General features: G+C 40.1%; 2 protein-coding genes across 4 annotated transcripts; one reads left to right on the forward strand and one right to left on the reverse strand.

Moving 5' to 3' along the window:
* Positions 1-905: 905 nt before the first annotated feature.
* Positions 906-5,008, reverse strand: slc20a1b (solute carrier family 20 member 1b; the record flags this gene model as incomplete). The annotated part of the gene is given in 5 exon segments (XM_038733877.1): positions 906-1,002; positions 1,321-1,406; positions 2,258-2,398; positions 2,841-3,557; positions 4,704-5,008. Coding segments are annotated over 4 exon segments (673 nt in total), but the record flags the coding sequence as incomplete, so codon positions are not given.
* A 3,069-nt stretch (positions 5,009-8,077) lies between these two features.
* Positions 8,078-14,490, forward strand: stard7 (StAR-related lipid transfer (START) domain containing 7). 3 transcript variants are annotated; one of them, XM_038733464.1, is made up of 9 exons: positions 8,078-8,674; positions 9,042-9,501; positions 9,921-10,084; positions 10,457-10,506; positions 10,964-11,074; positions 11,456-11,538; positions 11,657-11,756; positions 11,866-11,950; positions 12,267-14,490. In XM_038733464.1, exons 2-9 carry the CDS (start codon positions 9,047-9,049, stop codon positions 12,443-12,445), a joined length of 1,227 nt encoding a protein of 408 aa, XP_038589392.1. In that variant the 5' UTR covers positions 8,078-8,674; positions 9,042-9,046; the 3' UTR covers positions 12,446-14,490. The 3 variants fall into 3 exon arrangements, with proteins under 3 accessions (XP_038589392.1, XP_038589391.1, XP_038589390.1); XM_038733463.1 differs by having other exon boundaries at positions 8,081-8,923; XM_038733462.1 differs by having other exon boundaries at positions 8,083-9,501.
* The last annotated feature ends 5,315 nt before the right edge of the window (positions 14,491-19,805 follow it).

Raw genomic sequence — 19,805 nt, forward strand, 5'->3', positions numbered from 1 at the left:
AATATTATCAAATGATGCATACTGAATTAGCTGGGATTCTTTCTTCATCTAATTATGGGAAATTGAACATTAAGAACAATGATTATCCCATTGTTAACCTGGCTTCCCTGCAGTCTTGAGGCTTTAACACTGTGTGTGGTGACAATTTGCACTCGTCTACGGTCCATGTGAATCTAAAAATAAAATTCTAAACACCAAACTTCACGGAAGATTTAGTGAGTTTGTTAAAAAGGCGTCTGAAATGCAACCTTGCACCCTTTTTTTTTTTTTACCGTTAGGTACCCAAGTACAGGACCTCACGTACAGTGTGTTGATGTGTGAGGGACTTCACACAACTGTACAAAATGTGCCTGACTAAGCAGGGTTATCGGCTATGCTGGAACTGCAAGTGATCTCCTCACTGCTAGTCAAACTCTGGCCTGTAGCAGCCATTTAATGGCCCAGGCCAGCTAACATCTGTAGCCCTGTAGAGAGAAGAGAACAAAAAGGAGCAAAAGTTGCTCATTTATTGGAGAGATTCGACGAAAAGCCAACAAGTATTCAGAGCATTACTATACAAAATTACTGGCAGTGGACAACTATGAGCATTTCCAACACTCCCTTTACTTCTCTTTTCATGTCTGAAGGGCACAGCCAGTGACGTCAAGAGTTAAGTGAAATCTTATTTCCATCTCCCTGTCATGCTCCTCTCAAAACCTTCATTCCAGCTATGACCCACATAGAACCACAAGCAAGAGATCCCCAAAAACATGTTAAAATAAACAAGGCTTCTGTGAAAATGGTAAACACAGTCTGGTTCAATCTGGAATAGGTGTGGGCATCCGGCTGTCTGAGGGAGCAGTTTATTTTAAGCTGTGGCTGTGGGCAGGCATGCAGAGCAAAATGACTCAAACAATGATACTCACTCGGAGCTCCAGTGAACATGATGGAGAACAGGTTGATTCCCATGGTCACGGCGTAAAACAGAGGCAGGGCCCTCAATCCATTAGGCACAGGGTCTTTCTACGGGAACAAAACAGAGCACCTAGTCTGAAATACAAATTCCACTGTGTGGACAGAATTGCCCAATTTTGTTGTCAGGTTACAGTTTATGGCATAATAAGGACAAGTTAGCATGAGCCTTGCTGTATTATGCATGTATGTAGAATAAGGAACTGCTTCAGTCAACGGCAGCTTTATTCTTGGCATGCAACAAACATTTCCTCAATTTCACTTTGACCATGGACTAGTACAGTGTTGAAACTGACCTAAAAACGTATGACCACGGAAGGTTCTCGTCTTGCTCACAAATACTATCGACAACTTGAAGAGCTAACTTACCTTGCGTAAGATGAACGCACGCACAAAGTAGAAAACAATGCCTGACATTATTCCAGACAAAAGGGGACTCAGGAACCAGGAAGCAACTGTAAATTAAAAATAAAGAGTAACGCAATTTAGTGTAGTTGTAGTATGTGACAATTGTCACAAAACACAAAAAAAACTGTCCTTCTACTCTTCCTTGAAAATAACTGCATTCTAGGAAATTCACTATTGCTTTATTCAAGAAAAAAAAAAAAAAAAATCTTGTTGGGAAACATTCCTGACATGTCAGGTCATTCCTCTGGTAAAGGAGAAATTCTTTGGATGTTTAGTCAACCCAGCTACCGGTCCCATGGACGGACCACGTTGATCTTTACACCTTATGCAGCCAGTCAGTCAATAAGGGTTCTTATTGTGACGTCAACATAAAATTTCAGGCCTTTTCCATACAGAACTTCTAAAGGGCAAACAGACTGGTTTACATCAGCTTTCGGGCTTTCTGTTGAGGAACATAGACCTGCAATCCACCATCTGATGCAACAAATGTGAGAAACAACTTGTGAAATCAGTACTGGTATTGTATATTCCTTTAAAAAAGAAAAGTAAAATTAACTAATTTAGTACTAAAGTAAAATTGCCTTGTGTTCTGTCTTGACAGCCCACTCCACTCTACAAAACATTACTGACTATTAGAATTACTACAGATTTATATACCAAACACTGTTTGTGTTGTGGATTTAGCTCTAAACCTGAAAAGGCCATTCATAAATGTCTAAGACTGGATTGTTGACCTGGATATTGACAGTCCTCAACACAAACAAAAACACTGCCTAATGTATTATAACAGTGCATTACCGGTCACACCCTGCCATTACATTAATATAGAATGTGATGCAATTCAACCAAACACTGAGAACATTTCTAGGACAGCTGATTAGAGCATCTGACTACTTACCGATGCGGAGGAGTTCAAACCACTTGACTCCCTGCTGGCCTCTGGCAACAAGCGAGAAGCCGATAGTAGCACCAACAATGCAGTGTGTTCCAGAGATGGGGAGCTTAAGGAAGGAGGCGGCCAGCTGCCACACAGCAGATCCTAATGAGAAAATGAAACATGTTAGACTAGACATATTGACCTCGCCTCAGCTTTTCCACATGCCTTTTCAGACAACTTTCAAAACTGGCAAAAAGGACACAGAGGGCTCACAGCAGTCTCATGGCAAAACACAATACAAAACAGGGAAATGTCAAGAAAACAAAAATCATATGAAATGGCTATAAACAGCAAATGTTTTAAATGTTTTTAACAGCTAGAAGTCAGACATTTTCCAAGTAAAGTAATTTGGGCAATTATTCAAATAGAATGATAAAATCATGTGAAAATGTTTCACTAATTTAGTTACAGCCTATTCTGAGGTGTTGATTTGACATTTAAAAAATTTTGTTGTAAGAACAGTCCTTACGTGCCAACAAGCTCTGCTCACAGGGTTCAATGGCCACAGGTTTAATTACACACAAGATAAGCTTCAGATACTCACCAAACATGGCACTGATGGATCCAGCCATCAACACATGCTCAGAGCCGTTGTACATGCCCACGTCAATGATACCCTTGCGGATGGTTTCGCTCACTTTGGCCCCAAGGAGCACAGAGCCCAGAGTCTCAAACACTGTAGCCAGAATGCACGCCTGGCGCAAGGTGACCACTCCAGAGCCCACTGCTGTGCCAAATGAGTTGGCAACATCATTGGCACCCACAGAAAAGGCTAAGATGAAGGCGATGATGAAGCCAACAATCAACAGCCACATATATTCTGTCAGAGCAGTCTGGGTCGCTAGCCCTACTGTGCTGACCAGTATTATTGCAGTCGCAGTTGTTGAAACCATGATTGTAGACTATAGACGAATTGCTTCACAATCTTAAAAGGGATGAATGCCTGTCAGAATAGCTTTATAATGCTATTTTGAAACAGCAGCTACTAAAATAAAGAGGTATGTGGTAAAATAAATAATTAAATTCTCTTCAGGCCCACCTGTTTTAAACAGGATTTCAGAGATTTAGCAGTGCAAACTTGTAAAGCGTTTACCTGGCAAGGACCAGAAAACAATTAAGGTAAACGGAGGTATATAGTGTGGGCTTATTGCTATCCTGTAATTGTACTAGATCTGTTGATTTTCCTTTGGTGCTGAGCCATCAAGCAGAGTGAACAGAAAGCCATTGTGCAACTGTAACTGCAGATGAGCAGGGGTACATCCTGAAAAAGACAAAAGACAGACATAGCCTTCTTTTAATAAGAGTTTCTCCTCAATTCACCTTCATGTAAAAGCAGACCGACACACTGACACACTGAAAGAAATGCGCGGAAGTCAGGGAAGGTTTTACCCAAAGAATCAGCTTCTTTACAGACCGTATAAGATAAAACAACACGAGAAGCAGGGGAAAAAACAGTAGTAAACGCTTGGACCGGAAGGAGGATCTCTAGAAACATTAGCTGCCTTTCATGAAAACCCAATGGGAAGCCATTTTTTGTACATGTCGCAGGAAGGGGCCGGTGCTTACATTACACCAACGTCCTCTAATTTTACACCGACACTTAACTTATTTTCTAGTTTATTGCCGTCTTTTATTTGGCGTTGCTGGCCATAAAAGGCCGTTGCGAGATAAACAGGGTCTTATCTACAGGAGACATTTTATATATTTCCTACATAGGCACGTGTCGTCATCCATTCATAGAGCACAGCCCCCAAAACCAGCGCTGACTGTTCATACCGGTTCACACGACTTAACAGAAAGGGCTTGACATTATGTATTTGATTTGTTGTTAAAATAGATACTGCGCCTAGTATCATCAGCTTTAATTATGTTTGACGTGTTTTTTCGTAAACGGGGAAGCGCCCGAGGCACACAGGCGGTAACTTAACGTTACCTCCGGTTGACCGGATGGGCAGTCACCGTTGCGTCGAGACAAGTTTAATGACCTGCCGAGCTGGAGAGATGGTCAACACCGCTCGGTTAGCTCAACATTAACGTAAAGGACCATTTTCATTGCGCCGTTGATATTGGTTCGAGGCAGGTGTTTGACGATCCTAACGGGGATGTTAACAGAAACTCACAACCACAGTCTGTCATTGTTCACACAAGGCGTTAAACCTACAATAATGTCAAGTGTCTGTCTTCGGTTATACCACACAGGGCCTTTCAACGGATCAGATACCAACGTTAGCAAACTCATCTCAATAGCGATGAATAACTTACACAAGGGTCTTTTACTGCGCTAATGTTAGCATTAGCTTAAAATAAAATGGTGACGTTCATCTTAATTGCGGTTTTCGCTCACTAACGTTATATACACAACAAGGAGCTCTTTATTCGGACAGAAAATGTAAATTAGAGCACTTACCACACGTTGCAGTTCTGTCCTGTTGAGAATAGCTCTTGCTAGCCAGTAAGCTAATTAACGTTAGCGCGCGCACAGTTACGATAGCGCGCGCGGGATACTGAAAAATGTCTCCGTATTATGAACAAAATCCTTCCAACAAAGCTGCCTCGCGATAAAAAAAAGTCACCACGTCAAAAAGGGTATTTACGACTATCTGATTCGGTGTGGAATAAATCCGCCTTTTCGCGTCGAGAACCGTCTCAGTTTGAATGAGAGTTGTAGCCGCGTGTGTAGAACTTGCTCGTGCCGGTGGACGGAGCCGGGGGTTTCTTTTTTTATTGGATACACCCTTCAGGAAGCGCCGCCCAGCTTTCAGCAAGACTCCTCTCTCTCTTTTTTCACTCCTCATCACGCGCTGAGTGGATGGAAGTAGTCTGCCATGGAGGCTTGAGAACTAAATGTTCTAATAATACATCCATGTGTCCCACTAGGCAGAAGATCCCTTTCTCAGCGAGTCTTCTTATGCAACATTACTTTTCTCTTCTCTATTATATTTAACTCAAAGTATATACCCACAAACACTACAGAAAAATCTGGATTAAATCCACTTCCACTTCTAAAATAACCATTATACTTACTATACATTTCTGTAGTATTAGGACACTTTACTGTATATATCCGTTCCTCTATAAATACACAGTGGTGGAATGTAATTAACTATTTACTCAAGCACTGTACTTAAGTATCCTACAATTTTGAGGTATTTATACTTCACTTAAGTATTTCCATTTCATGCTCATTTGTTACCACTCCACTTCATTTCAGATGGAAACATTGTACTTTGAATTCTGCTGCATTTACACTTACATTTACATTTACTCATTTGGCATATCCAAAGCGACTTACATTTGAGGAACAACATAAAAGCATCAACAGAGCATCAACTACAGATCTACAACTGACAATACATACTAGTAAGAGCTCACAGTACATATCACATCAATGGGGTAGATACCTAGGGAAGGAAGTAAGAGTTAACAAAAAGTGCAATCAAAACAAAAAGTGCAATCAATACAAGATCATTGTAGGGGATAGAAGAAGAAGAGCACAGGAAGAACATGTTAGAGGTTAGGAGTTAGAGGTGTTATAAGAGAAAGTGTTCTCGGAAGAGATGAGTTTTCAAGTTTAATAGTTGTATTTAGGCCTACTAGTTATTTTGCAGATCAAGTTATTGTAGCTTACAAAACCTGTGTTGAGGTTCTAAAATACAATGGATTACTATATGTAGGTTAATCTACCCAATAGTAGCTCTACAGTACCTCAACCAGTCGCTTATAATAATAAAATCCAAAAATACAATACTAAAACATTGTCATTTTGCTGCAAAATGGGTACTTTTACTTTTGATACTTGAAGTAGCCTACATTTTACTACTAATACTTTTACTTAATTAACAATTTGAATGCAGGACTTGTAGGCTCTAATGTCACGTCCAAACTGTGCAGGAAAAACACCCGGTGGTGGTGATGTTAACTGCATTACACAAGACTTGTTATTCATTCAAGTGCATTCGACCGGAAATGATAACAACATTCACTCTCTAACAAAAGTCGTTTACTTTGGTGACTGTTCTTTTTATTATGTTCAAGAGAGACGTGATATGCTGAATGGAAGAAGTGCTCACTAAGCAAAGCAAAATGTGTTTGGCTGATTACTGTTTAGCCAAAGCGTGTTTTGTATTTGCATGACAGCAACGAAACACACCACGCTAGGATATTTATTTAGGCTACATGGGATACTGATGTAATATAAGCACATATAATTATTATTTTACTGCGAGATCCATTGTCCATTGTCTCTTCTTAATTGACGTCACTTCTTTTGAGGATCATGGAAAATTTCCTAATTCCCAGTCCATTGGGCATGTCTAGGGTAGGGTCGGCCGGGATCGCTTGTAATTACGATTCTTGTCTTAGCACACGAAGGCAGCATCTCACAAAGGAAGGCGTGGCAATTACATCTGTTTGAAAACTACTCAATAGGGGGGAGTTTTACTCTCGTAATTTCTAGAACTCCATTCGAAACTTCAAAAGAAATACATTGCGTGTTCTTTAACTCCCTCTTCAGCCAAATATAGCAGATACTCACACAAATAACACCTCCCTGTGTACTCCCTTGCCAGTAAGCAGAGGCCAGTTACAGAGAAGTGACCTAGACTTAATAAATGATTAGATAGGGCGGTTGTCAGTGTCAGAAAATAACTCGGAATTCATGTTTACTGATGTTTGTTTATTCTAGCTTCTACTCCAGTTGTCCTGAATAGACCGATTTCAAACGTAGCCTACTTGAAATGACAGTGGCTTCTTCATTTTGTCAGAGTCTCAGAAAGGGCACCGGACACCATGATGAAATAGGCTATAACCATGATGGGATATAACCATTTTTCTTTTTGAAATATGGCGTACATCCTGTATGTAAATATTCTAACTGCATAGGACAGTCAAACTAATGATTGATGATAGAGTTAAGTGAACTGTGAGAGAGGCACACGATGTGTTTGCTGACAAAAAACATCTTGTCATATGATTATTCTCTCATGATAGACTACTGAAGTCATTCAAAACTTTCCTTGAGAGAGACTCACATGACTCCTGCTAACACTGCCTTGACGGTTAAATAAAATATTTCTTCTAATTACACACAAATTAAGCAATAAAATGGCTCTGTAGTCAAAAATTATGAAATTGTGTGATTTTATTCCATTGTATTCCATTACCCTTTGGCCTATTTTGTTAATAAAAGTTTTTGACATGTTAAGTTGCACAAGATAATTCAGTGAATTGCTGAATAAATGATTTAATTACAAGGTTGAACAAAGGGAAAAGGAATACCAACATGTTACTTCCACTGATTCCTAGTGAGCCAAATTATACAATAGAGCCTTTTCAGTGTTAAGTGCAGTAGATACAGTAATGCTGCTGAGCACATTTAAATGATTTGGATAAAAAAATGCTTTAAGATTGAGCCTCTAGTGTAATCTTTTTTTACAAACCTTGTTTGAACATAAGTACAAAGACAAACTTATTATTGTACAAACCAGACAATGTTTCATGTCTAAAATGAATCACACCTCCCAAGAGTGTATTACTTCTAGAGTGAGCTATGGCAACATTTCTTCTTCTCTGCATGGTTAAACACCGCCATCTGGCGTAATTACACTGATAACATTTTGATAATTAAGATTTATTTCTCTGCCCATCATGCTGCCTATATGTTTTGTATGATCGTATATTTATTACCAGTCAATTTATTTATATTTTGCTCAATAAAGAAGAAAAAAGTATTACAATGTCAAAATTAGTCCAAACTATTTTCCACCCAAATACTTCACTAATTTTGACATTGAGGAAGTGTTTCGGTTAAATGTTTTTTGAAACTGTAACGTCAGCTCGGTCATTGCAAGAACAAACTACAAATCATATTTATCTACAGCACAAATATAGCCTACATAATTTCAGCCAAGAAAACATGTATCACAAAGGTGAACCTGCCGCCCTCTAACGTTACTTAAACTCTAGTTACTTCGCTGAACTGGGATCAGATTTTACTCAGGTTAGCTGCCATGAGGAGAAGCTATAATTTCTAGGCTCGTCCAGGATCAGGGTCTGCGGAAAGCTGAGCCCATACTGGACAGAGGAAGTTAGAGTCGCCCTCATGCAGTGCCGTTCAGAGCCACAGTCACCAAAATATATGTTAGAGCACGATTATGAGATGTGCTGGCGCACATGCTGGCGCTCGAGTAGCTAAATTTAATACTGGCTCCCAGTAGGACCAATCAAATTTCCCCTAGAACAACAAACGTCCAATGAACTTCCGCTTTACAATCTGTAAGGCGGGGTTTCCGAGTGGGTGTGTGAGAGATAGTAAGGAAGAGGTCAAATACGCTGCTAGAGTTAGAAAAACATGAGGCTGTCTCCATGAAAGAAACACAGGTAGACAATTGAGTTACTGTAGACGACGTAATTTACACGATAGATTTTTCTATTGTGAAATAAGTGCGGCGCTGTTGTTGGGGTGTAGTTCATCTGTGTCGCACTAACGTTAGTAGGCAGTAAACAGGGATAGCTAATGCTAACGTTGTATGTCGCGTGCTCGTAGACAGCTCGATAACTAGTTAACGTTACAACCAGAATAAAATCACGAGTTTTTGCTTGCCAAACGACCACACTATCTGTGTAAAGGTAATGCATTGCGCATCTCAGCAGACTATTAGCTTTGGCTGTGAAATTCGTTAGCTGGCTAACGTTACTGAACTTTGCTGACATTTATTTTGTCTTTGGGAACTTGTCACGGTTTTAGCTGTCATGTTTCACTCCGTTCCCCGTCGTCCGATCTGCGAGATCGGAGTAAATACAATGAGGCTTCCGAGCAGCAGGTCGTTCAGGCGAACTGTCGAGGAGGGCAGAGGAAAGCTTGAGAGAGTCCCATGGCTGGGCAGGGGCATGGGCCTGCTGTTGTCCTGGCTCCAGAGGGCAAGCGTCGGTGCCAGTGAGGTCGCGGGATCTGCCCAAAAGAGGAAGGGCTTGCTCTCCATTTTTGCGGACCACTGCAGCTTTGTGACGGGACAGAGGCTCCGGCGCGCTTGTCAGATCGGCGAGCTTTACTCCAACCTGTACTCCGAGCGGACCAGGTGGACCCTGGTTGGGAACATATGGCGCAGATTTCAAAGCAAGCACGCCCCAACTGGGAGACTTGTAGCGGCCCTGGTTGGTGTCTTCATGTGGGAGAACGAGAAGATCCAAGATGAGGAAATTCGCAGGTTTGATTTTCTCTTTAAATGCACACGTGAATGAGTGGAGGCATAACAAATGCAGATGCTTCCATAGAGGGCACGTGGGGCTCACTGCATGCTTTGTATGTAGTATGGAAATGATGTGAATTATATGCTATGACCTTCACATTCACCAGATGTCATCCCAGTTGATCGCCTACCTCAATCAGAAAACCAAATGAGGGAATATCCTTTGCAGAATGGTGTTCATCCCTCTAGTGAAATTACAGAGACTTGTAGAATGTTTTTCGAGGCTCAACATGTTACTAAAACACTTGCATAGTTTTCCCTTTAATTTGTCATCCATCTGTATGAGCAATGCACCATTTCGTACTGACAAACTAATTATGATCTGTAATGTGCAGTATGCTGAACAACCTTCCTGTTTGTTGCTTACCTTTTTGAAGGTGTGGACTTGAGATTCAGGCCCTGGAGGCTGTAAAATGTTTAAACACAGCTTCTGGGACAGTGGCCGGGCACATGGAACCTGGCTGGGAGGTTGTGATGGAGAAGAGGGACTTCAAAGTGTGGAAGCGCCCCATACCCAACAGTCACCTCTATGAATACAAAGGTCAGCCAACACGCATAACTAGGTTTCTGAAATGCAGATAAAGCATGCATCCAACCTTCTGAGTTACTGAGTGCTTTAAGTTTGGTTGTAATGATATTGGCCAAGGCAGACGGCCACCCAGCCTGAGTCAAGTCAGTGTTCAAGGTTTCTACCTGATAAAAGGGAGTGGTTTTTTTTGTTTGTTTTTTTCCCCCTTTCCTTTCCTGTGTGCCCAAGTGCTTGCTCATAGTGGGAATTATTGGGTCTTTGTTAATGGTCTAGACCTGCTCTATATGAAAAGTGCAATGAAATAACTTTTGTTTTGAATTGGTGCTGTATAAATTGAAATTATTTGAAGAGTCTGCATCCTTTTTATATATGTTTTATTTGCAGTGTTGGGCTCCTACAATGATGTCACCCCAAGGCAGTTCTTCAATGTACAGGTACAGACTTTTCATATCTCCTATTGTGCCACTAGGAATATGTCAAGTCTCAAATAATGATTAATTGAAAAGCATAAATTGTTCTACTGAGTTACTGCCTTACAATAAGGAAACCGCAATCTCCTCATTCTTGAAGTCTGACTTATGAACCATGGTAAATTTTTTTATTTATTATTATTGAAATAAAATTATGCAAGTGGACCCAACTTGTAAAAGTAGGAATTTAGTTCAAGATTTAATGTTCATCACTGTGGGACTGTCACGTGTGCTTATTTTTTGGAAGGACTGTGTGTGTGGTATATTTATTAAGCTTGTTTTGCGTTTCCATTACCCAGCTGCTCTTACACAACTAATGTGCTTGCGCTGTATGTGTGCAGGACAAAAGCAACTGTAACACTCACTCTATGTGCTATATTAAGCATTTTAACCTTGACTTATGCTTTCTCCTTTCCCCCAGTTGGATACAGAGTACAGGAAGAAGTGGGATTCTCTGGTTATCAAGCTTGAAGTGGTGGACAGAGATGTCAGTACAGGCTCTGAAGTTGTACATTGGGCAACACACTTTCCTGTGAGTTTCTGTTGATTGCAATTATATGTCTATGAAGATTCTCAGTCATCCAGGTCATAGTTATCCAACGAAGGTTAAAGTCGAGGGCAACTGGACTTGGTTGAAGATACTGGAAGGACTTCTTCAGTTCTGAACTGTATCTTCAACCAAGTCCAGTTGGATAGCAATTATACTTAAAGTGAGGAGGCTATTTGTTCTGCATGGTGTGTGTGTGTACATAGGGCACTTTTTTTTCTTTTCTTTTTTTGTACGAGTAAACTGTGATTGAGCTTGGCTTATCGTTCAGTCAAGAGCAACTTCTAGTGAAGTAACATTATATTCATCTGTGTGTATTTTTTTATTTGTCAGCTGTATTTAACAATCTTTAATCTCTCCTTACAGTATCCCATGTACTCGAGGGACTATGTGTATGTGCGCCGCTATGATGTTGATGTAGAGAACAACCTCATGATCCTGGTATCCAGGTGGGACTTAAAACATCATGTGTTTCTGGAGTTGAATATGGTTTAGATTTGATACATTACTAAATGAGTAAGTTCTCTGCATCTTTTCATGTTGTGTATTTGTAACTCTGTTGTGTAGAGCCGTGCAGCATCCCAGAGTCCCAGAGACTCAGGACTTTGTGAGAGTCCATTCATACCAGTCAAAGATGGTCATACGTCCGCACAAGTCCTTTGATGAGGTTTGTGATAAATGTGGGGTTTTTTTGCTTCACAAATGAATTTATCGTGCATCCAGGGTCCTGTGTTTTGTAGCCACTGAAGTTGTCTTGTGTTTTGTTTTTTTTACAGAATGGATTTGATTACCTGCTGACCTACAGTGATAACCCTCAGACTGTCTTTCCCCGTTACTGTGTGAACTGGATGGTGTCAAGTGGTGAGCTCTTTTCACAGGATAGAGATGCATATAATTATTTTTTATAATCATATTTCATTATTGAAATTCCTTTTATTGTCCAGCAAATAGTCAAAACCCCAAAGTTATTCAATTAACAATGGTATTCAAGCAGCAAATCTTCACATGTAAGAAGCTGGAACCTGCAAATGTTTAGCATTTTTGCTTGCTGTTACATTGTGCAATTTTTATACTTTCTAATGTATTTCTTTCCTCCCATACGTTTTGTTTTCCCACTGAGTGTACATATTATCTGATAATGATGATGATAAGGAGGCTCTCTTTGTGCCTCTGTCAGGTATGCCTGATTTTCTAGAGAAGCTACATACTGCTGCATTGAGGGCCAAGAACTTGGAAGTTGGCATCCACGACTACGCAGCTGTGATTAAATCCAGTGACACCAACCGCCAGCCGAGCCAGGAACGCCTGAGTGGAGAAAACCAACACGCAGGTGGTCCTGGACAGATCTACGCTTGAGATGGATATTTTATAGACCGGGGGTTATATTGGTGTGTTGTCACTTGCACTTGAACCCAAATTAAACCCTCCAGCCACAACCTTTTGGGTACAGTACACTGAGTGAACTGCAAATGGAAGTTGCAACCTACATTACACAAATATACAGTATGTCCATCCATAGACATTTTTATATTGGTTGTAGATGTGATGCCAGAAGAATAATGGACTTTACTGGTGACAGCATATTGGAGAAAATGTTGCCATGGAAATTTTCATTCAGGCTGCTGGCATTGGCACTATTTTTGCTTAGCCAGGAAATGACGTGGCATTTCTTGCCTCCTTTGGTAATGATGCATGTCTTAGAACTGTTGGTAAGATAGAGCCAAAAATTCTTAATTGTAGAGATGTTTTTGCCAAAGCACTGTTCTCCCATTTTAGCGTTCTTGTCTTGTATTCCATTGTTGACAAGCCTTGACTTCAAAGGCTGTTCAGACCGCCGGCAGCTGCATGACTGTGTTGGTGTCTGGTGTGATTTTTGGCAAGATGTTGAAATGGTTGTGCAGTATTGGGCATAGAACAGCCAGCGTGACTGGCTTCCGGTTGACGTTATCACTGAAACTTAAAACTACGGCCAAGATTTCTGCACTGACAAACTCAGGCCTCTGTGGGTAACATTTTCTAATGTGTCTGTTTCTTCATTTCATGGATTTAGAGTAACTGGTTGGGGGTGATTGATCGTTACATGACTGGACAGGTGGATGGACTAAAGAACAAACTAACAAAATTATGTCATTATTAGAAAATTTGTCCGCAGAATGGAAAATGAAATGGCTTGTTTTTGGTAACGGCGGCGTTTAGCTGTCGGCACAGTTGAGGTTTCACGCTGCCCATATGACCGCGTTTGTTCGAAACTGCCAGCATTGACAAAACAGCCTTCTGAAGATAAACCAGTCCTTCAGCATTTGGGGCATAGTGTCTTATAAAAACCACATAAATCCTCAGTTACAATGGTACTGATACGCTTTAGTTTAGTACTACAGGCAAAGCAACCCTATGGAGACATATTTTAATAAACCAATGCCCATTTTAGAGAAATGTAGAGTACTTGTGCCACATCACAATCCATTTACATTTCATATGAGTTAAAGTTGTAACATTTCAGCTGAGAAATTCTTTTGTTTTTCTGGTGTTCACAGTTGTAGCAGACGTCACTAAAGTTTGCACTTGCAATTGGAGTTGTGTGTTCTGTGTGTTACTGTAGATCTTGTACATTCATAAGACCATTTCATGAGTGCTGGAAATTCCTGTTTGAACTAAAACATGGTTCTTCAGTTTCTGGTATTAATGTGGATCCTACTGAAACTTTGTAGATTTCATCCTTCCAAATCACCCATGTTGCTTTTGTAATTAACTGTCCGCAGGGGGTGTTGTGAATGTACAAAGAGCACCACATGCTTTGGAATAAAACATTGCCTAATAAAGTACACTGTTTACAGCCCGACATTTGTGTTTAAAAACATCTCACCTTGTACTAAAATTTTGTAAAATTTGTTGTAAGTGGTACAACAGAGTGAATCAGCTGCAGTAACAAGTTAAAGCAGGACAGTGGGATCCACTTTTGTGATGGGGTTTCCCAGAGGTATTGAGTATTAGTATATTCCCAGTGTCAAAAATGTGTGAACTTCTATTAAGTAATGGCAGTGTAGGATGTGAGATACACTAGATATGTTGAAAGTGTGAGGGAGGAAATGAAATGCTTGTTTTTGACTTTAATAACCCAATTTAACATTATGCAACATCTGCTAATGTTCAGCTTGCGAATGTAACATTTTAATGTTCTCTCATTTGCGTGCCACCTGCAGCAGTGTAAAAGACTCGTTACATACTGTTTTTGTTTTTCCTTTCTGCAGGAAGTATAATATTTGTGATTAGCTGTCATGTGAATTTAGGATCAAAAAAAGAAAATGTGCAAATGAGCTGATGCACTTGTTTCCCTGTGATTTCAAGAATGTTTGAAATGGAAGAGTGACTAATCAGATCAAATAAACAGATCTTCTCATGTCCTACTGTCTTTAGCTGTTGATTGCAGAGCGTTCTTGGTTTTGACCTTGTCTTAGTAGAGAAAAGGGCGATTAGCATTGTTTTTGTGGGAAGCAGCCACCGTAGACCCGTCTAATGGGATAATCTGCTGTATTCTGTCTGGGAGGAAGGTCAGCTTGGAACAAAACCAAGTCTACTCACTCAAAAACCTGCTTAAAATCCGTATGTAGAATGGATTTGGGACATGGTGTGTGGTGTTAGCTAAATTGTTGTTGTTAAAAATAACATTTTAAAAATACTTCTTTAGAGATAAAATTATTTTGCAAATTTGTCCACTCTGTTATTCATTGAAAGGTGTCGCAGGGAGAAACGTGTACCATAGTGTCTGTTCCTCTAATAATTTTTCCACATTAGACACGTGACAGCAGGAACACAGTAAATAATCAAATCCCATCACCTCATCCACACTGAGAGCCCACTGACATCACTTAATGGTGTAACCAATAATGACACTATCTATCATTTTAACTCTGGCACAAACTGCTGCCCATATGACAAGTCCTTAACAAAGGAGGGTTATTTTTATTTCTCCAGGATAGAGCGCATTTACTCAGTACAGTGTAACAAGTCAAGGCACTTGGTTTACGTTATTGCTGCAAAGGTCATTCTGACAGTGATTCAAACACAAAGGTCTATATTTTATAGTGTATATTGTCATTATCCCCAGTGCCTGCAGTGCATGAAGTGCCAGTAAATACTGGATTAATTAAGAGTCATAAAGAAAGGAAGAGTCTGGTTTAATGATTTAAAATTTGTTGGTTAAATGCAATAGTTGTGATTTGACTTATGGGACAATTCAGAAGTACAGTAGAGAAACAAACTTCATAATTGTATCATCATTTCAAGAACATAAACTCTTTGTCTAAAACACATGGGCCTGTATGTCTCAGGGTTTGATTTACACATCAGTGATGTATCCGTAGTCTTAGTGTCCGAGCGTACATTGTTTTAATATATGACCTCCTATGGTGGAAATTATTAACCATAGTTAAAAGCCATTGAGCTCTTACAGTAATTGATCGTTTTCACAAATCTGCCATATTGACACCAACCAGCTTGTAGAAAGTGGCAGTTCTATCTATATGAATGCTAGAAAACCCTTTGAGTCCCACTCTCTCTCTTCTTAGTCCTTGCCCTTCATTCAACATTTAAAATGTTGCCAATAAACCACACAGGATGTTTAGATTATATTTATTTGTCATAGTCCCGCATCTTAAGAGTACATCATGAGATAAAACAACACGAATAAGAATAAACACAAAATTAGAGCCATGAACTTATAAAATACAAAATAATTAAAATTACCTTATGGTTATAGGTCCTTTTGTACGTACCGTAGAGTCACAATTTATTCAGATATTTCAGTTTTATTGCCTGATTTAATGTTCATTTCATTTACATAAAATTCTAAATTTAAAAATGCACAAGTACATCACTGACTTGAAAATGGAAATAGTTTTTTAGATTGCTTTGGGGTTCACAACTGAAGGTAGATAGTGCTCACAAGCCTCCAAGGTGCTTGGCACAACCATGGACAGAAGACACACTGCATGGTTAGATCAAGCACAATGGGGTCCTGGGCAAAGACAAAAAACCATCAACACAGTTCATAGGGGATCCAGCTCAATATAAGGCACCCAAGGGACTTGAAAGCTTTGTGACTTGGTTGAAATGTAAATGGAGGTAAAATGAGAAAAACAGTAAAACAGAATATTTCTTTTTACTTCTATCAGCCAACTCACCCTTGAGGAGTGTGGTTAAGTGTCAAAACCCCTGAAAGAGATACATTAACGTAAAAGTATTTTCTTGCAGTTGAAAGACAATCCAAGAGCTCGATTTGTATCTGCAGTCCAAGAGTCGAAAAAGTCCAAAGGTGTGAGGGAGGGGATCCGGGTTCGTGGATAGGTTGTTAAAAAAGAAAAAAAATACATTCCAATACATACATTGCACCATTGGTTTACATAGATTAGCAAAGAAGTGACAGTTGCAGTTAAGAATATCTGCAGAATAAAAAAAAAAGATTAGTCATAGGTCACGTTCACTGCGGAAAAAAGGACTACACCCTTTCTGCGTATAAACTGCGTCAAACCCCACCCTCCAGTCCTTCGCACCCAACTCTACTAGATGCGACTGACAATTTTTTTTTTTTTATTCGGTCACTATTTTATCATACAAACATACACATGAAACATTTTCAAGAAAAGATTTATAGCAGGCCTGAGGAATGGTGGCTTAATCGAATGAGTTCTCCATCTGTTGGGTGTTCCTCAACTGATCAATGGAAGAAGAGTTTCATCAGTGATCTCCGCTGCATCTCATAGAGTCCAATCTCTGAAATTGTACAAGTAACTGACTTAAAAATAAGTCTTTGTGGCCACTGAAACCAACGGACTCAACAGGGCTATATTGCTGTTGTCCATCTGAGGACATTTTCTGTCTTCTCAGAGTAAAGACGCAATCCCTCCTAACATTTTAGTTCTAACTATGTTAACGGTCACTTAGTGCGATGTCAAGAGTCGTGATACCATCAACCTAAGAGAGCTTTTTCTCCTAAAGGTTTGACAATCTTGTTACCTTCTCTTGTGTCTTTCGTGGCTCCCCTGGGACATCTTACTAAAATGAGAAGGCATGGTGCAATAATCAACTTAGACCTCTGGCAACTGGACCACTTTGTGTGATGAAATTACACCGTAATGCATATTTATGCACCAAAGAGAAACCCTGCATTTGTTGCGACCAAATGGCACGAAAATGGGAGTACTTTGGGTGAAAATGGTGGGTGGTGGCGGTGAAACGGACCTCTGTTTTTCCAGAACAATGAGGATGTTTCAAAGGGGATGTAGTGTGGCTGATGGGGATGGTGTGATGGTTTTTTTATGCACAGATGATTGTGATACATAATTATGCGTCCTTACCTTGTTTCTTTCTTGCTTCGAAAAATTGACATGGATAACCACAATCAAGATCCTTCAGTAGTTGCAGTTCAAACGCATGCATCTCAGAATCTAGTTCTAAATTTGACCGAAGGATGTCTAAAAGTTTCTAACAATTTATCATTAAAACCATCTGATTTAAAGCAAATTACATGAAATATTCTTCAGACTAGGGGTCACAGTGACCAACCCAACAAACTATCAATGCAACACTACAAATCTGAGACTTGGTCATAACTTACTTTGTATTTTACAGACAACCTCCAGCTGCTGTCTTTGGAAAGTCACTTCTACACATTTGGTCTTTCTAAGAAACCCACCTTTCCGTTCTCTGGCCCCAAAGTCGATGTTGCAGCTGGTTGAAGGGCGATGAAGGCAAAGACTGGGTACTCTGAGCTGTCTTGGGGTCTTCCTGCTTGCTCAACTGCAGGCAGACTGTCCTGACTGCGCCCTCAGCATCCTTCAAGTCCCCATCTCCTGCCCCTCCTTCAAGCTAGGAGGGGTTGGTGATGTTCTCTTGGGATAGGTGCACTGGCAAGGAGGACTTGGTCAGGCTGGGATTGGACGTGGGTTGGGGAGTTTGGGGGGGCCACCGGTTCCGCATTTCATAAATATTAATACAGAGTCCTCCCTCTTCAAATGAGTAGATTCTTTAATTTTGTTAGAGGGGGAAGTGCTTTATTCACTTAATGGCTTTTATTAGTGCCCGGTCTTCAACTCTTTCATTAGCTAAAGTGCTGCTATAATTTACAGGGTAAAAGGGGGTGGGGGAAGAGGTGGTGTCTGAGGAGGGTTGATCCTGCTGCTGCGGGACAGGCAGGCAATACCCTCAACCACTGCAGCTTTTCCTAAAAAGTGTCTATTCTCTCAATAAAAACTGTAGTCTGTAACATCAGATACACTCTATTGCATCTACATTGACCATTAGTGTTGTAAAGTGTTGTGAGCATGTTGTCTCTTTTGCACATTGGCTTTTATATATCCATTAACTTGAATCCTGTTGCATTTGTAAATTCTTAACATCCAAAGCTAACGCTCAGAATCAGATGTATGTATTAATGTATAATATTGATAGCATTTTTGACAATTAAATGGCTACTTATATGTGAGCAGAAAAATATTTTTGTGGTCTCGCAAAGGAGTTTTTCTCTTTGACCACAGAGTGGATTCATTTAACTGGGGATTAAATATTGCCATTTCTCTTTGCTATTGCATGTTGTATGATTTCACATTCTTTTTAGTAAGCGCTGATAAAAAGAAAGTTAAATGTTAAAGTTGCTCTTGGACAGGTCAGTTTATTTTAACAGACGCAGCTCACATTACAAATGCAAGTACCACATACGTGCAGCATATTAAATACGCTATGAAACAAGCTCATACCTTTGGGAAGGCTAAGCTGAATTGTATGTAGCTTCATTGTTTCATGAAATGTAAAGTCTATTCTTTATAAATTTCCAGCCTGACGGTATCATACCATTGTCCATATACTTGTGTATGCAGTGGTGCCATCCACTGCAACAACTGGCTAGTACCAGGTGCTGAGACACAAAATGGCCGCTTCATGCAGGTTACAACATATCGACAATAGATAAAGCAAGCGTCCAAAGTACTCCTTGCTCTGATAAAATGCTCTTTATTTTGCTCTGTGGAGTCTTGTTAGTTGTGAACAGCTGGCGTATGATGTCCCCAGACTGCGTCTGAGTGAATGAACTGATTAACCTGAGTGGCCGTCCCTACGAGAGAGAGGGGGTGGTCCACCAGCCTGAATAACTGCCTTCATCATCAATGTCACATAAATCACTTAGCTGGACAGGGCTTTCAAATGAGACTGTTTTTTCTCTCTGAGCCAGACTGAAATGGTCGTGGTAACGCTGTTGCTCAGTGCTGGTGTGTTACTGAGGGAGACCATGTAGCTGTAACAGAGCACAGGATTCACTGATGCAACATTTCTGTGACGCCTTTGTGCCAGACCACACATGTAGCACATTATAAAAAGTGTACCTGGCTACATTTGATAAAAACATACTAACATTCATGTGGAAGGATGAAATAAATACAGTCCCCTCCAAAAGTATTGGAATGGTAAGGAAAATTCCTTTATTTTTGTTGTTCGCTGTTAAACAACTCAGGACATATCACCCTTTGTTTGAACCCACCCATTTTTCAAGTCAGCAAAACTTTTGGAACATTTGACTGACAGATGTTTCTTGTTGCCCAGGTGTTGCCTTTAAGGTTGATTGTCCAAACATTAAATATCTCAGCATGACTAACATCATCCTTGGTTCAAACCTGTAAAGACTGCATTTCCTATTAAAGAGGATAAACCAACATGAAGACCAGAGAGC

The sequence above is a fragment of the Micropterus salmoides genome, unplaced genomic scaffold, assembly GCF_014851395.1.
Source record: "Micropterus salmoides isolate LMB-PRFRI ecotype aquatic unplaced genomic scaffold, ASM1485139v1 Ms_hic_scaffold_20, whole genome shotgun sequence".
NCBI classification, from domain to species: Eukaryota; Metazoa; Chordata; class Actinopteri; order Centrarchiformes; family Centrarchidae; genus Micropterus; species Micropterus salmoides.